Here is an 18726-nt window from a genome sequence, read left to right as displayed (position 1 = left end):
TATCATTATTTATATTGATGCTTAAATTGTCCCAGATTTGACCCTTAGGCTAGTATTTGTGTCCTTTTGACATGTCCCCATAATTTTTGCATACTTCCTTGCTTTCTGACAATACAAAAGATTAAGGGACTTTTTTTTCCTATGCCAGCCAGTTCCTCAAGAAGGCAGGTTTTTAAAATGGGAGAATGGTATTTAGAAACCAAAATCTGACTGCAAGGTGTACTCTGTGGTATTAGGGTGTCATTGTTTCTAGGTTCTCTAAGTGACAGAGCAGCACTATACATATGTATGTGTACACACATTTATATTTATCTGTATGTACATATATGAAAACTGAGTTCAGACTGATACTTTCTCCAGTACAATATTACAGTGTTCCTTTTAGTCTTCCATCTTTTTTTAATGCTTAACTCCTTTCTTTGATAGAAACCTAGGCTTTCATTAACACACACATATACACACACACACACACACACACTCACATACTCACACACTCTCCCCCTCCCTCAATATGCATAAAGTAATTTGGGGATTGATTATCTATATCCCTGTAAAAAGAAAATTTACTAGCCAGAGGATAGTATCTGTGTGTCTCTTTTTGTCTTTAGCATTATATAGTCAAAATACTGTTTTACAAAGTTTCTTAGGTTACTAAGGTGTTGCCTACTAGGGTATTCCTTGGTAAAGTTACTGTTTTTCTTTTTGTGTTTAGTAAGTATCATGGGGAGGTACTTTGAAACTATGTGAATATGTGAATAGTACTTTTTTCCCTTCCCTCTTCAGTGTGGTTTATGTTACTCATTTTTTTCATGCAGTTAAATTTGTTTCTGTTTGTATTTCATTTTGGGTCTTCCCCAATCCTTGTTCACTTTGATTCTTCTAAGTCTGTGAAATGTCAATATAGTTTTAAAAATCAGAACTGTACAAAATGTATACTTAGAAAAGTGTTGCACTCTACCGTCCTTTGTAGTGTACTCTCATTCCCCTACTACTTACACATTTTTAAATGATTTTACTACCCTGTTTGGTTATTTTATCTTACCGTTTGGTTTGTAAGTTGTTAATGGTATCCCAGCTATTACCCACTGCAGAATCAATGAGCTTATTCTGCTTTCCTTTTTCTTCCCATTTTTTGTTGATTTATTTCCATTGTGTCATAACATGAAATATTTTAACATTCATCTTTCACCCTCATGTCCACCTTTTATTTAGTCTTTGATCTACATTTGTATTTCTAACAATACTTACTATCAGCCCCTTTTGCTGAAGTTTTCCCAGTCATTTCTTGGTTGAATGAAGCTAAAATAGATTCTCCAAGGACTTGTGAGTACTGAATTCTTAAGGTCTTGTATATTTTAAAGTTTTTTTCTATCATCTTGACACTGATACAGGGATAGTTGGCTGGACATAAATCCTTGGTTCACATTTTCATTAAGTTTAAAAAAAATGCTTCTCCATTATTGCCTAGTTTTGCATATTGTAGATGCCATTCTAATTCTTTTGACTTTGTAGGTTGTTTGATCTTTTTGCCTGGAAAGCATGAAGATTTTTTTCTTTGAAGTCTCATACCTTTTAAAAGGTATACCCCAGATTTACTTGTTCTTGGTTAATTTTCCCAGATACCTTATATATATTTTCAGTATGTAGATTTAGGTCTTCATTTACTTTTGGACCATTTTTTTGGGTTATAGTTTCAAATATTAGTTTTGTTTATATTTTTCTTCTTCATGGTCTGCAGTTTTACATAAGTTATTCCTTCTTTATTTGTTTTTCATTTTCATCACTTCCTCTCTGAACCTTGAAAATTTTTTCGTCATATTGTTATTTTCTTGATTGCTTTCTTTCTTTCTTCAGTGTCTCTGATTACATTTTCATTTGTATATTCGCCTTTGGCACTTGTATTTTCTCATTATTTTTGACATGGTTTCTTTTTCTTTGTGAGTTTAATTACCCTTCATTTCTCACCGTGCTTTGCCCATTTTTCTTGGTACCCTTTGAATTCCTGATTCAAGGTGAATTTTCATATCCTCAAAATTTTGTTTGACTATATTTATTGCAATTTGGAGTGTTGTCTTAATGGTTTTCTTCAGTTTCATGCCTTTGGGGAGGGTGTTCATTTGCTAAGATGTGTTGATTTTTGGTAGTATCTTTGTTAGACTTGATTAGTTTTCATGTGTTAATTTTGTGGATTTTGAGTGGCTTATGAGATTCTTAAAATTCAGTTGCAACCCCGTCTATAACTGCAGTAATGTTCAGTTCTTCAATATATATATTTTTTGGTGGTCATGGGAAAGTTAGTATGTCCTCTGATTTCTGTTTTGTTCTTTTTTGTTTTGCCGGGGACTAGCTTTTCCTGTTTTGCTTTCCTCCCCCCTTCACCTCCCAGTTGCCAATGGGTGCCTCTCCTTTCCTTTCTGTCTCTTTGCCCTCCAAAGACCACTTTAGAGATAGCCAGTTCAGATCATGTGTGTCTTTAAGCCCTTTTCTAGCAATTTGTGCTCTAATCTACCAGATCATATTTTAGTATTTACAAACTTAGGGTGGACTTAACTTTCTCTGGTGGTGGTTTTAAAGCAATTTTAGGTCTGCTGCTAGTTCCCTCTTCTCTCTCTCCTGCAGTTTTTGTTAGACTGCTCTTGCTTACTGTGAAGGCTCGTCGCAGGAGCATGAGTGATTGCTCACTGGGATTTGTTTTTTTTCTTTTTTACTTACAGTTATTTTGGGCGTTCTGTGGCATTTAGCTGTGTGGAGGGCACGGTTTTTGTGTTGTTTTATTTGTTTTTCTTATTGTTCTGTATTGTTTACAGGGGACACATGGGGAGATACAAATGTAGGCAGCTGCTGCCTAGCTATCTGGAAGTTCTTGGGCAAGTTTTTAACTCTGTGAACTTAGTTTCCTCATGTGTAAAAGAGGGATGATAATTATACCTATTTGACAGAGATTTCACATAGATTAAATGAGATAGTATTTGTGAAGTGTTTAGAACACTGCCTATTCCATAAGTGTTCAAAAATTGTTAGTGCCATTATTATCATTATGTTCTTAATTCAGTATCTGCTTGCATACTACTGTGGATACTTTGTATAAATAAAATACCTGATACTGTCTAAAGCTAACCCCTCATGCAGTATTGTGCTGCATCTTCTGCCTTATCATGGGCTGTGTTCCTATAGCCTTACTTTAGCTTCTGCATCATCTCCTCTTCTGTTTTACTGACTTCCTCCTGTTATCATGCAAACAAGCCTAAGTAAGACCCATCTTTAAAAAAATCATCCATTGATTCATTTCCCTTTTTAACTCTGTACCCTATTTCTTTTCTCCCTCTTGTAGGACAACTGTTGTTAGTAGTTACCTATACTAGTTGTCTTCATTTCTCGTTTCCCATTCTCTTTCTAAACCTCATCAAATGACCACTTATCCTATCCTACTCTACTGAAATGGTTCTTACCAAGGTTACTGTTGACTTCTATCTTTTCAAATTCAGGTATTGTTTCTCTATGCTGATTTTACTCAACCCCTCAGTAGCATTTGATCAAACTATTCCCTTTTTGGTTACTGTTATTTTAAATTATTATAAAATCCTTTAGACATAAAAAAGTACTAAAAATAATATAATGACCATATGTATTTGGCATATAGCTGAAAGAGTAAAAACTGTCCATTCAGATGAAGCCCCCATGTATCCCTTCTCATTGTATTCTGTCCTGTGCTCCCAGATACAGCCACTATGCTGAATTGATATTTATTCCACATTTCTTTGTGCTTTTGCTATATATGTGCAGCATGTGCATTTTTCCATGTAGTATGTAGTGGTTCTTCATGTTTTTAACCCCCACATTAAAACATTGTTCTTACATAACTTCTTTTGCAATGTGTTCTTTTCATTCAACATTTTGTTATAAGAATCATCCATATTGCCATGCATGGCTCCAGAATGTTTATTTTCACTACTGTATAGTGTTCCATTATATGAATAGACTATAATTTATCCATTATCCTATAGATGGACATAAGTTATTTCTACTTTTCAGCTTTTATAAGCAGTCCTTCTAGGAACATTCTTGTAGGTATCTTCTTATATGTGTGTTTCCATTTGGTAATACCTAGACAGATAGTTCCTCGGTTATAATGTATCTAACTAGACTTTTTTTTAAACATTTGTTCTAGGCCTCCATAATACCACACTTGTCTGGTTTTCATCTTGTTTCATAGGCGAGATATTCTCAATATCATTTTTGGAATCCTCATTCTCTATCATACCCTGTATTAGAGTGTCCTGGGGCTTCATCCTTGGTGTGTACCCAGCTTCCAACTTTGATCTACTCTTAATTTATCCCTAATGCTAATCCCAGGATTATTTTTATCACATGTAATCCAGTCATGTTGTGCTTTGCTTAAATCCTTTTAGGCTCCCCGCTGCCTCCAATGTCCAAGATCTGTATCATGGGCAAAACCATTAAGACCCCTGTGAATCTCAACTCCTACTTCTTCTCCAAAGGATCCTGAGGCCATCTCTTCTCATGCTGTTTACTATATTCACAGTTTTCTTTCCCCTCACTAATTACCTGGTTGGTAAACTTTTGCTCATTTTAAAAGATGACTCAGATGTTCCCTTTTCAGGGAAGCCTTACATATTCAGGCACAAGTAATAATTCCTTCACTGTGTTCTTCTAGCAGTTTGTTCATTATCTCTGTTATAATACTTGATTCATTTATCTAACAAATATTTACTGATTGCCTGCTATATGCTAGAAATTGTTCTGGACATTGGAGACGGAAGAGTAAACAAGACAGACAAAGTCCTTATTTCTGAGGAGTCTTCATTCCAGAGGGTAGGAAAGAAATGCCAAATGTTTGAGTTAAACCTGAAAGATAAGGAGCCAGCCATGTAGAGATCTGAAAGAACATTCTAGGCAGAGGGAACAGCAAGTACAAAAGCCCTGGAAGTCGAATGAGTTTTATTCCAATTCTGGAGGCTGAAAGTCTGAAATATGGATGTCAGAATGGTTGGGTTCTAGTGAGGTCCTCTTCCAGGTTGCAGACATCCAACTTCTCCTCGTATCCTCACATGACAGAATGAGGCCTAGGAAGCTCTCTGGCCTCTTTTTTTGAGGGCACTAACTGGGCTCTACCCTCATGACCTATTTATCTCCCAAAGCAACCTCCCCCTACAAATGCCATCATGTTTGGATTAGATGTCAACATACGAATTTTTGCCAGGCCACAAACATTCAGTCTTTGACAGGGATGGAGATAGGTAATTTGGAAGTCACCAATTTATTGATTATATTTTAAAGCAATGAGATGGGGTAAAAGACTCTAAGTTTGAGTGTAGATGGAGAAGGGGGCCAAGGGTAGAGCTTTGGACATTGCTGTTTAGAGAATGAGAAGAAGGGAGGTAAGAGGGAACCATAGAAGACAATGGAGAGGATATCAACTGTGTCATGCTGCTTAAAGTTAGAATATGATGAAGGCACAGACCTGACCCCTGGACTTGATTCCCTGGAGGTCACCAGGACTACAGTAAGAGTACCTTTAGGGCATTCCAGTGAGTAAGAGGTGAAACTTAGCTCATTAATTAACTGCTTGCATACCTGTTGTCTTCTCTAGAGCTTGTGCCAGTCCTTTCTATTTTTAGGTCTTAGCATATAGTAGATGGTGAATAAATGTTTTCCTGTAGGTTTGAATTTTACTGTGCAGTTTAAGAATAATGCACTTTTCCTTTCATTTAGAATCTTTTAGATCATTGACCCTTCCTACTAGTTTCTATTGGTTCAGTGTGATCATGTGAATAATAACTTAGGCAAAAGATGATGAGAGGGGCAAATCCATTGTAACAGAGGCTCGTAGTGTATCCTGAAGTCATCATGCTGCAGTTAAAAAGGGCCTTGCTTTGGATTAAGAAGGCCTGCCTCAAGCTCTGGCTCAAGTTACTTAGCCCTGCTGTAGGTGTCAGGGGCAAATCCCCCACACTCCCTGAGTTGCAGTGCTTCAGCTGTTGGATGTGGATAATATTAACAAATTCCACTTATAGGATTTTTGTGAACAGCAAGTGAGCTAAGGCACATGAGAGTCCTTTTGTAAGTAAAAAGATACTCTGTAAATGCTACTTTTGTAAAAATAATTGGATTATCCCTTTCATTATTGACTTTAAAGTAGATTAGATCAGAGTGTCATGAAATTCATATTTAGGCAGTGGCATATGAATGTCAACAAGTTGAGGGAGGATACAGATCACTGGAAAATGTGATACTTTTCCAGAAATACCTAGGATATTAATCTCTTCTGACTTTATTCCCTTATCTTTCCCAGATAACTTTAATATTGTATGAGAACCAAAGAGGAGACTCTTTTACTTTAAGATCTAAGTGGTCTGTTTATCTCAGTGTTACAATCTCTGAGATAATAAAATATAGTTATTATTGCTTGTGTTTCTTTTCTTTTTTTAGTGAATACATTAACTCTATTTGACAGATTTTCTCATGGTGATCACTCATTTCATTTTTCTTCTAGGGTAAAAACCATGGTAAGAAACTCCGAAATTACTATGCAGCACACAGCTGTCCTCCTCCTGCCAGAATGAGCAGTACAGTAGAACCTGTGGCCACTCCAGCTATTCCGGCCCCTCCGCAGGTGAGACACACGTGTCAGTGTGGGAGCTGTTCTTTGCACAAATGGTCATGGATGAAGTTTGTCATCTGTGTGCCCTTCAAGGTGCAGCTGGGCAAATGTTTCTGGAAGTTCCTACTTGCTACTTAGAACTTGAATTTAGTGCTGGATTTATTGCACGCCAAAACCTGTGACCCTTGAGTTTCTCGTTGACTTTGGTTGTGATGCATGAAATGGAGAAATAAATATTGTTCCATGTGTCTTTCTTTATGCATTTCCCAAAATTCTGGGTTAAATGACCTTAAGTGTCTAAGCTCAATGCTGAATGAAAATATTTTTAAACATTTATATCTTTGCTGCAGTTAATCCCAGTTACTATATGTCTTGCTGCCCAGTAGGAACAATCCCTTGAGGTTGCCCTTGTCTTCCCAGGTAGGCTGTGTATGCTTGGGCTGGGCTCTGGTTTCATGACACACACTTGAGAGCCAAGTTTCTTTCACTTTGAAGACAGAGCAGGTATTTTAGGCAGGTATTTAGGAAGGGTATATTATACCCTTCCAAGGTATTCCTGAACTTTGATAGTCTCTGAAATACGGATTCAACTCCTCAGTCTGTCTTTGAAGTATTATTTGTCCATAGAACAATACAGTGGTCATGAATAATAAATCTCTGTGTACTCACTATGCCAGGCCCTCTGCTCAGCACTTATCATGTATTAGTTCACTCATGGCTGGGATGAGGGTGATGTGAGGGATGCAGTTGACTTAGGCACAAACTTGAAGAGGGAGCCAGAATGCTCTGTTACCAGAATAAATAGTTTAATGTGACATTTAAAAAAATGAAAATTAATGTGAAAAGATCAACAGTGAACAAAATATCAAAAACTTGAGACAGGATAAGTATTACTGATTTCCTTTTGTGTTAGGCTGCAGTACAGTTTGGTATGGCACTATCACTGATTCTATCTTTATTTAAATTTTTGGTATTTTGTTCCTTGATTTTTTTTTTAATTTTTTTTTATGGCATTGGTTTGAATGTAAAAATACTCCATTAATACTTATTTTGATGGCTGAGTTTTTTGATGGCTCCCTTAAACTTTGTGCCCATGGCAAGTGCCTGCTTGCTTCATTCTGGTCATGGACCCTGACTTCATTTAATACTTACAACAACTTAGAGGTATTGGCTTTATTACTCAAAGTGTAATCTGTGGGCCAGCAGCATCGGTCTCACCTGGAAAGTTATTAGAAGCTTGGTAAGCTAAGTACTTGTCCATGATGTTACACATTTTGCAAAGTGGTAGAGCAAGATTTTCTTTTGTCCTTAGACCTCTACTCCTAGCCACTTAGGTATAATTTTATGTTTCTTAGTGTCAGTTTACCAGTCCTGAAAGTGGATAGCAATATCAGCTGTTCTCCATCCTCAAGAATTTGTTGGGTAAATGAGATATAATAAAAATAGAATCAGAGGACAGGAAAATACCCAGAAAGATCTTCAGTCTGAGTAGTTTTGACAGTCCTGACCCCTGATGGCTGCTGTGGCCTTGGACTGCCCCTCCCTGTTGGGGACTGTTTTTATTTGGCTCTGTCCCTGGGCAAACAGCCTTAGCCTTTTTCATAGCATAGCACTATCCTGTCCCCCTAAAATCTTTCCTTCCAGGTGAAACAGTGCTATGTCCTTCAGCTGGTCCTGATATGACATGCTTTCTAACTCCCTATCATATATATTTTATTCTCATCTAGCCGAAAGCTAGTTTGTTATTTTTTGTTAACCCAACAATATTTATTGAATTCATACCATCTTCCAGGCACTGTTAGGTTTCCCTTAACTCATTTCCCAGTCTGAATAGAATTGTCTGGATCTGCTGGTTATTTCCCCCTAATTATATTATATCTGTAGTTAATGTGTAGACTCTTTGAGGATGGGGCTCATTTTTAAAATACATGTCTGTATATCCCTTCTGCATTAGGTAGGAAGCCCTATAACAGTAGGCTTATTTTTTGCTTATTGTTGGGCTCTGGGCAGACAGCTTTCTGGCAATGTGATTTTAGGGCTTACCTATACTGCCCTACATCTCCTGTGATGAGGGTTTTAAACTTTAATAAAATTTCTCAGTGGAGATAGCAACAAGGCATTCGTGAGTTTTGTACATAGGTGATTGTAATACAAAACCATTATTAAGTGTCTGCCTCCCTGCCTGCTTGCTGGCCTGCCTGCCTTCTTTCCTTCCTTCCTTCCTTTTTCTGGAATGGATTTCTTTCCTTTCCTTATAAAGCTGGGTGTTGGAGGTCATGCCATGACTTTTGGTTATTTTCCAACTCTTAGAAGGGACTGTGAGGCGAAGGAGGGAATAAGCTCCACATTTTTTTGACCTTGTTTCTTGTGTCTTTGATGTCAGATGGGCTCCTTTAAGCCCGGAGGCCGAGTGATCCTGGCCACGGAGAATGACTACTGTAAGCTCTGTGACGCCTCCTTCAGCTCTCCGGCCGTGGCTCAGGCCCACTATCAAGGGAAGAATCATGCCAAGAGGCTGCGGCTGGCAGAAGCTCAGAGTAACTCATTCTCGTAGGTATTGCCCTTTGCTCTGAGGCTACAGTGTTGTGTGAGACTGTCTTTAGAGAAAAAGAGCTGAAAGAGATCCTTGTTTAAAAGTCTCACTTTTAAAAAATTTCTTTTCTCCAGGGAGTCCTCAGAGGCTGGTCAAAGGCGGATCCGGAAAGAAGGGAATGAGTATAAGATGATGCCTAATAGGAGAAATATGTATACAGTACAGAATAATTCAGGTATCTTGTGGATTTCCACATACTTTGGCTACATTCTTCAAATGGGCTCCTTTATTTTTATTTCCCTTAATGTAATAGCTCTGAGAATTTGCTGTAAGCTATTGTTTTGTTGAATTGGTCTTGTGGCTTTTCAAGCTGGTATTTGTTTCAGCTCTATTTTTCTATTTAGTATGTTATTTATTTTTATTTTAAACTATAGTTTATATTTTAAGGTCTCTTATCTTAGTCCCTTTATGTTTTCCTGCTGAGAAATATAAAATGCATTATTAAAAAATAGGCTATTTGGTTTAAACTTGCACCATGTTAAATCCCCATTTATTGGGAAAATAAAAAAGATTATGCCAGTGTTTTGTAACCAGGGTAGTGAATCAGAATTACATGGGGAGTTTTTACAAAATACACATGCCTGAACCCTGACTTAGAGATTTTTCAATCAGTAAATTTGGAATGGGATGCAGACACATGTGTGTTTTGAAAATGCTTCCTTAGTGATTCTGATATACACCTTCAGTTTGGAAGTACTAGCTTAAAGGAATGTTTTCTGTGTTTGCTGATTATCTTCAGTAGGGAGAGTAGGACTGAGCAGTCCCCTTGTCCTCTCCCCATACTTCAGTACATATCAGCAGAGGTCATCCATGTGAATAGTGAAATGAACAAAAGACAAAAGAAGTTAATTGGAAAGGCAAGAGAAGCATAGACAAAAGAGGCACAATGTAATATGATTCATAAAAGTTCAAACATATATCCATAATTACAATAAATGTAAATTTACTTAAGTCCCAGTGAAAAGACAAAGATTTTAAGATTAGATTAAAAAAATTCAGCTGAAATGAAGCTGAGATAGCTGTATTAGACAAAATAAATTTTAGGACAGAGGGCAGTTTGGATTATGTTCTCTGACCAGAGTACAATTAATTTCCATACAAAATTTCTTTTTGTTTGGAAATTTTAGAACACTTCTGAATAACTATAGGTTAAAAAAGTAATCATACAAAATTTGTAGGATACAATGAAAGTAAATTTTGAGAAAACCCTTAGATATTTATTATAGTGGAAAAGAAAAGCAGAAAATTAGTAAGATAATGGTCCAAGTATATAGAAGTCAGTTATGTTAAAAAAATTATCAATAATCCCACCAACTTTTTATGTCATTCAGTCTCTGTATATTACTACTTCTTAAAAATAGAAGTGTGATCATATTTTGTGATATCCTTGTTTCATTTAATAGCATATTATCACATTTCATGTAATTAAAGACTTCATTATTTTTAGTGATTACACAGTTTTCCATTACATTCATTACTATAATTTTTCAAATGATGTTTTTGTATCTCTCCTTTCCCCACCTTCTCCCCAAAAAACCTTTATAAACAAAGATGGAATATATGTCCTTGTTGATAAATATCTCAGGATAATTCTTAGAATTTTTAGATTAAAGAGTTAGCATAATTATACTTTTTGTATAATGCTTGGAAATTAAATTATTTTTTAAATTGACTTTATAGAGACATTGTCATTTAGAGGTTGGGTTTGGCTTTACAGTAGTCTTTTTGGCAAGAGTTGGAGGAATCTTTAGTTTTTTAGATTAAACCTGTATAAAATTGTAATTTAAAAAAGTCCATTAGCTTCACATTCATTTAAAGCTAGGAATCCATGAATATTATAATTTGAATTTAGAGTTATAAATTATAGTGATGATTGGTCAGGCCATCATCATTCATTTAGTGAGTATTTTGGTTTGAATCATTTTTATCTCTTGCTTTAGCAGGTCCTTACTTCAATCCCCGCTCTCGGCAGAGAATTCCACGTGATCTGGCCATGTGCGTTACTCCAAGTGGCCAGTTTTATTGCTCAATGTGTAATGTTGGGGCTGGCGAAGAGGTGGAATTCCGGCAGCATTTAGAGAGCAAGCAACACAAAAGCAAGGTGTCTGAGCAGCGGTACAGGAATGAGATGGAGAATCTGGGATATGTATAGTGATTGTCATGTGTGGATAGAGCAGCTTGTCCTGCCTGTTGTTCGCCTTCTGTACAATGCCCTGCTTTGTGGTCCTTTGGTATGAGTGCATTCCTCTGCTTAATGTTAATATACGTGCCCTGCAGTGGTATCATGGGATGTCAGAACGGGGGAAGGCAGAGAGCGTGCTTCTTAGGTCATGGTGCTTCCAGGTTTGTTGTGTTGGTCTGCATGTGACCTGCCTACCCCATGAGAAGGGACTTTTTATCTTGGCCAAGTTCTGGTCCACTAGTAGCCTGACCACATAGAGCTTTAGCTATTTGAAAAATTCATCTTCTTTTGCAATTTTAGTTCTATGTAATATTAAGTGTTTTACTGAGTTCTTACTTCAGATCACAGTAAAAAAAAAACCCAGGTAAGCAGAGACTTCAGTTTCTCAAGGCTTCTTTGGAGCCACCACCACAGCTCAATGCCTTGTCACTGGGATATACTGTGATAAACTGCATTAGGGTCTTTCCTTTGACATTTTCCCCTTTATCATGTCCTCCCATTATTGAAGTGCAGTTTTCTTGGATTCAGATCCTTCCAACGTGCTTGTGGACTTCTACATAGTAAAACTTCCATTTCCAGTTGTGGTTTTCACACATTTAAATGCCACCTTCTTCCTCTTTTTTTTTACCCCCAACTGAATTACCTTGTCCAGTGAACTCATTTTCATGCCCCAGCTATGCTGTGAGTTTCCAAGCCCTACATTTGAATATCCAGTGAGTTTAAGATAGATAGTTCCAGCTGGTTTTAGGAAAAGTAAAGATGTGTTTGATTTTCATTTTAAAGTTACTTCATTAGTAATGTCATACTTAGATCATGGTCACAGTTTTAAGTTCAGATCTCTTGAGATTTGTTCTGGCAGATGTTTTAGGTAAAAGGATTCTTAGATTTTACTAACATTTTTCCCTGTCTTGCTAGTTTGTTGACTGTCCTGAAAAATACCACTACTTTACTGTTTCATAGATAAAGAGGAGTTTTTAAAAAGTTAATGAAATTTCAGTATCATTACTTCCAGTAGGAAAATATATGAACTTTAGTTTCATTCTTTTTAATTCAGCTTCCTTGAAGATAATGGAAATGTATTATAGATTATTTTGTTATCTTATAATTACGACAGTATCAGAAGCTGTAGTATATATCTAGATTAACTAATAGAGTACTCATTAATAACTTTCATTAATTGTATTTTATCTATTACTGTATTTACATGGGTAAGACCGGTGCTTATCCATACTTCACCAGGAAGGCCACATTCACCAGTATGTTTATAATGAGCAGGATCTTTGCACTATGGTCAATTCACATTTGATTACTTTTTACTTATTAAAAATAAAACTTATTTTTCCTTGAGAATTCTATAGGCAAAGAGATAAGGAGAAGGAAAATTATCATTATTCTTTTCCTTTAATAATTCTGAGCATGTTTTGAACCATCTAGACCCATATTTAAAGTTCAGTTTTGTGATTAACCTCTGGTACAGTATCAAGTTACTCTTCTGTTGAAGTGGTGGTTTTTTGAAACATAGGATTGTAATTTTTTTTTTCTCCCAGAGAATTAAATAATGCTCTGTTGAGATTCTATCTAGACCTGTGTCTCAACATAATAACCTTTTTTGCAGTACTGTATGAAGTACAATCTATTAGTTTAGGGCAATTTAGAGCTTATTTTATTGGTCAGTAGGTTACTCATTTTGCTGCTAATTTTGGTAGATTTTAATGTTGCAGTGCTGGACACTTGATTCTATGATTATTTAATAATCTCATTTTTTCCCCTCTGTGTGTGTGTGCATGTGTGTATACACATGTATATGTATGTGTGTGTGTGTATATATATATATATATATATATATATATATATGTCTTTATATACATACACACACACTTATATAAAACTATGTATATATAGTTTTATGTGATACCATAGAGAAGATTCCATTGAATACATGTTTCAGGTAACAGTAAAAGATTGTGGGTAAGAATTTACCTTTTATAAAAGTGGTATTCATCCACTTTCAGTTTTTCTTTTGCAAATAAAATTAAAGAAAGTGTTTACCCCACTCTCCCCACTTAACAAATTCATTTTATATGTACAAAAAGCAGTGGACTTAAGGCCTTGATGTTTTCCTGGCCTTGTGTATTCAGGTTTCCAGTCTCCCAGTGCCCTTAATGGATGTTACAAATGCGTAAACGCATTTTCTTTTAAAGAAAAAGTTAGATTTATAGTGTTATTTCTTACTTGCTCTATTTCTTTGCACTATAAAAGAGCTATGTGTTTGTTTTATATGACACTTTAGATACCATATTGCCTAAAATAACTCAGTTTGCTCCATAATTTCCAAAGTCTAGGAAGTTGATAAATAACTTCCATGATCGTTTATGGAGGTTACATACACATTCTCCCCCCAAAAATCACAAAGCCCTGTGAGTGGGTTCTGTTTTGGGCATGCTCCCTTGCAATATTCTCCTGTGTTCTGTAGGTGAAACAAAGAGTCACAGAGGTTGTCAGAAAAGAAATGCTAAATAAATACATCTCTGCATGGTACAGTTTCTCACACTCATGCGTTCCAAAGGAGAAAGAGGAGGCTGTTGTTACTCTTGCTGTCAGTCATATGTGATCTCCGTTTGTTTCTTTTTGTGAAGTACAGTCCTGCTCTGAATTGTGCTTTAGAATGTGTACCTTGTACTCCCCAGGAATCGTGTTAAGTCATTTTATATGCTGTATACAAGGATGAACAGAGGCCTAAACAATGGAAAACCTTCAGTTAAATAAATTAAGTAGATTTCAGTAATCATCTGCAAGAAGGACTCATAGCATCCAAATCTCTTTTCTCTGAATTTTGTGTAAGTGGTCAAAGTTGACGTTAGAAAATAATGATTAGAAATTCTCCTGAGATATTGAGGACAAGAAGTTGTAAAGTAAAAATCCCATGTTCCAATTAAAAGATTGGATTGCGTATGCCTTCGAAGTGTTTTTTTCCGGAAACTTAAGCTACAAAACTGGGTGTGCTATGTAATCCTTTTGACTCCACACTGAACAGAAACTACTTTGTTGGTCTTGTATTTGTATATCATGTACTGCAACTTGTAAATATGTGCATGTTGTTTATTACATTTGTCTGCTTGTCTGTTGCACTGAATTTTGCAAGGTGAATAATTATTTTATACCATTCATTTTGAAAAAGTCCCTACTCCCAACTCTTCCTCGACATTTTCCCTTCTAATTAGTTGTTAAACTTAGAAAATCATTTAGAATTTTTGAAATCTTGAGATTGAATGAAGAATCATGGCTATCTGAGGTCCTCTTCATGTCCCTCTGACTTAAACAGCTAAAGGGAAGCATGAGATTTCCCACCTTATTTCACACAGTTGTTCTGTGGAATTGTCATGCTTCCTTATAGCTACCTATCTACACTTTGAACAAGGATAAGAGGAGAAATATATGTACTTCATGTTTATATATAAACATATATATATAGTGTATCTGGTTAAATCTTCCTCTGTAGATAGAGTCTAAGGATTTGCAGTAGTATTTATGATTCCTTCACTCCTGAATTGGCTAGGACTATGAACAGGTACAATTTGAGGACTGTCCAGTGACCTACGTAAATTGAGTTTTGTGTCAAGGGAGACATGTAACTGTTTGGCATAATATCCTCTATAGAGAGGCGTACAGATGGCAGATTTAGGATTTAATTAATTTTGTTTCCTTAATGTCAGAATTTAGAAGTACTTTCTGAAGAACTTGGTGAGGCATATGCTAAGGATAATAGAGCTACTTTAGAAATAGAGAAATGCCAGCATAGAAAAAGTTTAATGCAGGCTTTTGAACAGATATGTAAAAATATTCCATCTTACTCTTCTTTTGTTTTTGTGTTTTACTAGCCAAATCATCTTTCAGGAGTTTCATACATTGTAAAGAGTGTTTTTTTCTTTTTTTGGCAATAGACTCTTACAATTGTGAGCTGTTATTATCAGTCTAGCTGAATGGACAATTAGCTGTGTAAATAGCTTTTCATATGACATTTCTACTGATAGCTGTTTGACATTTTCTTCCCATTATGAATGGGAGGATCATTTGTAAACTCCCTTTCTGGGTAGCTACAAAAAAAAAAAAAAAAATGGCTTATGGTCCTATGTGACCCTGTCTCCGTTAAGCCCAGAATATGAGTGCCTTTAGCAAGTTTTAGTGTTTGACAGAGAGAAGAAATGATGAATTATTGCCATTAATCACAATTCATAAAATAGCTGTATGAATTCTGTATTCTACATCTTTTTTTTTTCTTAATGCAATCTCAATTTCATATGAATAAATCTGTTACTATTATTGGTCGGGAATCATACACCCTGAAAATAAATCCCGTTATCCCAGGCTGACAGTAGTCATGGATAATTTTTCACTTTGATCTGTCCTATTATTGAATGACAGCATATGGTGAATTGGGAAGAGGATCCCAAACACTGATGTTTGGAAAAACTTATATCAGTGGTCATTTTCAAACGTGTCTATTCTCTAGAGAGGAGAGAATTATGTATTTGCAAACTAAGTATGTGAAAAGATTGTCTTGCATGATACTTACTGTGTTAGTTTACTTCTACCTTAAAAAAAGGTATCTTCATAAATCCGACTTGAGGCCTTTTAAAGCAAGAATTTCCCTACTTCAGTTAATTTAAATTTCTAAATTGCCTGAGTACTTTGAGTCTTTAAAACATACTGTGAAATTAATTTTATTGTAGAAACACATTTTCCTTAACATTTTGTTATGAAAAATTTCCAAAATACATCTGAGTTGAGTCAATTTTAGAATATACCCATCACTAGATTCTACCATCAACATTTTTGTACCACCATATATCCACTCATCCCTCTATTCATCCATCAGTCCATGGGGTTTTTAAAATACACAATTCAATGTAAATTTCAGGCAATACATTTCCTTTAACACTTGAGCATAGGTGTCATTAACTAGAGTTTAGTATTTGTTTATAAATGTCTTTTAAAAAGCCGTGCATGAAGTTGATAGTCTCAGCCAAATAGTGTATATTTTTTTCCTCCTATAGACTTAGCCATCTAGTTTCTGTTTTTAAATGTGCTGAGAGTGAGGGAAGACAGCTTTCAAACTGAAGTTTTGTGGTATTGGTCATTTTAAATGCTAATGACCATACCTTTTCAAGTTCACGATCAGAATTTTTTCTTTACCCCTCTTATGATGTATTTTTGCTGAACTATGCAGCTTTAAAAAACTGTAAATTACTGATTGGGGTTTATTAAGTCAGCTTATACCTCATTTCAATCTACTGCTGCTTTTCTCTGTTATCTTGTCTCCTTTTTCTACTTTTACCTGTTCTGTCGGAAAGGAGGAGGAAAGAGCCAAACCCATAAGCGATTTAGCTGTTCTAAGCAACTCTGTAAGAATAGATTAAGTAGTTTGGAAAGTTGAAACCATTAATATATCTAAAGCCTTTGAATCCCCTGAGCATTGTAATTGCCCACATTTCCTCTAGCCATAATTGGCATGATTAAAAATGATTGTACTGTACAATGAATTATTGAAATTATGAGCCTTAGTAACCATCTTTAGCTTTACTCTAGTACTGTTCAGAAAAAGTTTTTGATATATGCCTTTATTTTTATGCCAACTTTTTTGTGGACAAAATCTGACGAATATAAGTGACTTGCGGTTGGTCATGAAGATTCAAATGATAAGTCAGAATTGAAACTTCCATATTCCTGATTCATATTCTTATGCTTGTATAATAAGATTCATGGCTTCCACAATAACTGAACACTTCCTTTGGGGCCCTTAAAATGAAAAAAAAATGTATTTTTACTAATTAGACTTTCATTTTTAGGCATTCTGTGATTCTTTGAACTCAAAAGAGCTGTTCATGGTCATGTCCCTCATTAAGCCAATGCAGTTGCTTAAAATCTCTCTTACTCTTGAATACTAACTAATAAGCAGGTTTTTTCAGGTTTCTTTTTGCAGTTAAATGACCTTCATGATTCACTCATAACTCTATGTAAGTGCTTAAGTGACCCCCTCACTAGTGAAAATAAATGTTCTATGTCACTAATTATGTGTATTTTCTCTACATGATATATTTTTTTAAGGAAAAGTAACCCCATGTGTCAGCATGAATGATATCCTAGGGCAAAGCACATAACAAAGTTTATTTCTACTCTGCAAATCTGTTATTTATGGGAACAAAACTCCTCAGAGTGGCTGGTCATCATTTTGCCTTCTTTTGGTACTTGAGCACCTTCCTGTGGTTTTGTAAATCAGTGTGTCATTTTGTAAGAATTTCATGTTGATTCTGTGTTAATTGGTGTTTGCCGTGTGGTATCCTTGGCTGACCATAATAATTTAGTTTGGGTATGGTGTATCTGCTTTGAGATGCCTTACTAGAGTATGTCCGACTCTGCTCTAAAGCACTCCATGTATCTGCTAGGACACTGAATTGCCTCTCTTGGATGTATGCTCTAGAACCAGAAGCAAAACTAGTTTTCTTTTCACTGTTAACGTTGCATTTTAGTGCAGTTATTGTTTTAAATTAGAGAATACAATCGTGGAAAACCAAGGGAGACTTTAGAATCCTTCATTTAGTGGCATGGCAAACTTTTAAACTGCTTTTGCTATTTCACTAGAACAGTATCTCCAGTAAAGGGGGTAGAGCTAAAAAAAAAAAAAATGCCAACCAATACTGTATGAAAATGGGGTTGTTTTCCTAAAATTTTCTCTAAATGTCATGTGTTTAACATCTGTAAATGCTATTGGGGTTTAGTGCCAGTCACTGCTTTAGAAATCTGTGTTCTGGGGCTACAGAAGTGATAAAAGTGTCATGGGATTAAAACCAAACAGCTGTGGATTGTGAAGTTGGAATTGCTCTTTTGGTTTTATTTTCTTCAGCATATTGAATATAGGAATCCAAAAGTTATTTAAAATTTACACTGCTTATGTTGATGGCTCATTTTGGCTGTGTATTCTCACTTACGTACTGATTTCTGATAGAGGCTTGATGTTATTATAACAGGCATTTTGTGTTAAATTTAATAAAACAATTTCTGAGTCTCGTCTGCAAATTGTATGGTTATGAGTTGGAGATAAGAGAAAATGCATTGCCAGCACTGAGGTGATTTACAATGTGACCAGTGCGGATGGTCAGTGGCTGTGTGTTCACCATTCATTAGTCTGCATGTAATCTGCCACGACCTTCTTGAACTCGGGCAGAATATTGTCAGCTCTTGGGCTTGCAGTAGAATTGACCTAGCTGCCCATCCTACCCCTTCCCTCACTGGAGTTAGCCTGGGATTGGAGCAAGTTCTCAATTTTCTTGA

At 35.8% G+C, this 18726-nt stretch overlaps 1 protein-coding gene across 4 annotated transcripts in view; it reads left to right on the top strand.

Moving 5' to 3' along the window:
* The window catches only part of ZMAT3 (zinc finger matrin-type 3), a 29685-nt gene extending 11220 nt beyond the window's left edge, over positions 1-18465 (top strand). For 3 of the 4 annotated variants that reach the window (XM_036926747.2, XM_036926748.2, XM_057500163.1), the window contains 4 exons: positions 6515-6634; positions 9006-9172; positions 9290-9390; positions 11156-18465. In XM_036926747.2, coding sequence (XP_036782642.1) covers positions 6515-6634; positions 9006-9172; positions 9290-9390; positions 11156-11367 — 600 coding nt within the window. In that variant the 3' untranslated portion in view covers positions 11368-18465. The remainder of the gene's footprint in view (positions 1-6514; positions 6635-9005; positions 9173-9289; positions 9391-11155) is intronic. The other variant, XM_036926749.2, reaches the window with a different exon arrangement.
* Positions 18466-18726: the final 261 nt, after the last annotated feature.

The sequence above is a fragment of the Manis pentadactyla genome, chromosome 1 (assembly GCF_030020395.1).
Source record: "Manis pentadactyla isolate mManPen7 chromosome 1, mManPen7.hap1, whole genome shotgun sequence".
NCBI lineage: Eukaryota > Metazoa > Chordata > Mammalia > Pholidota > Manidae > Manis > Manis pentadactyla.
Note: the sequence above shows the minus strand (reverse complement) of the source record. Positions and strands in the feature narration are given on the sequence as shown.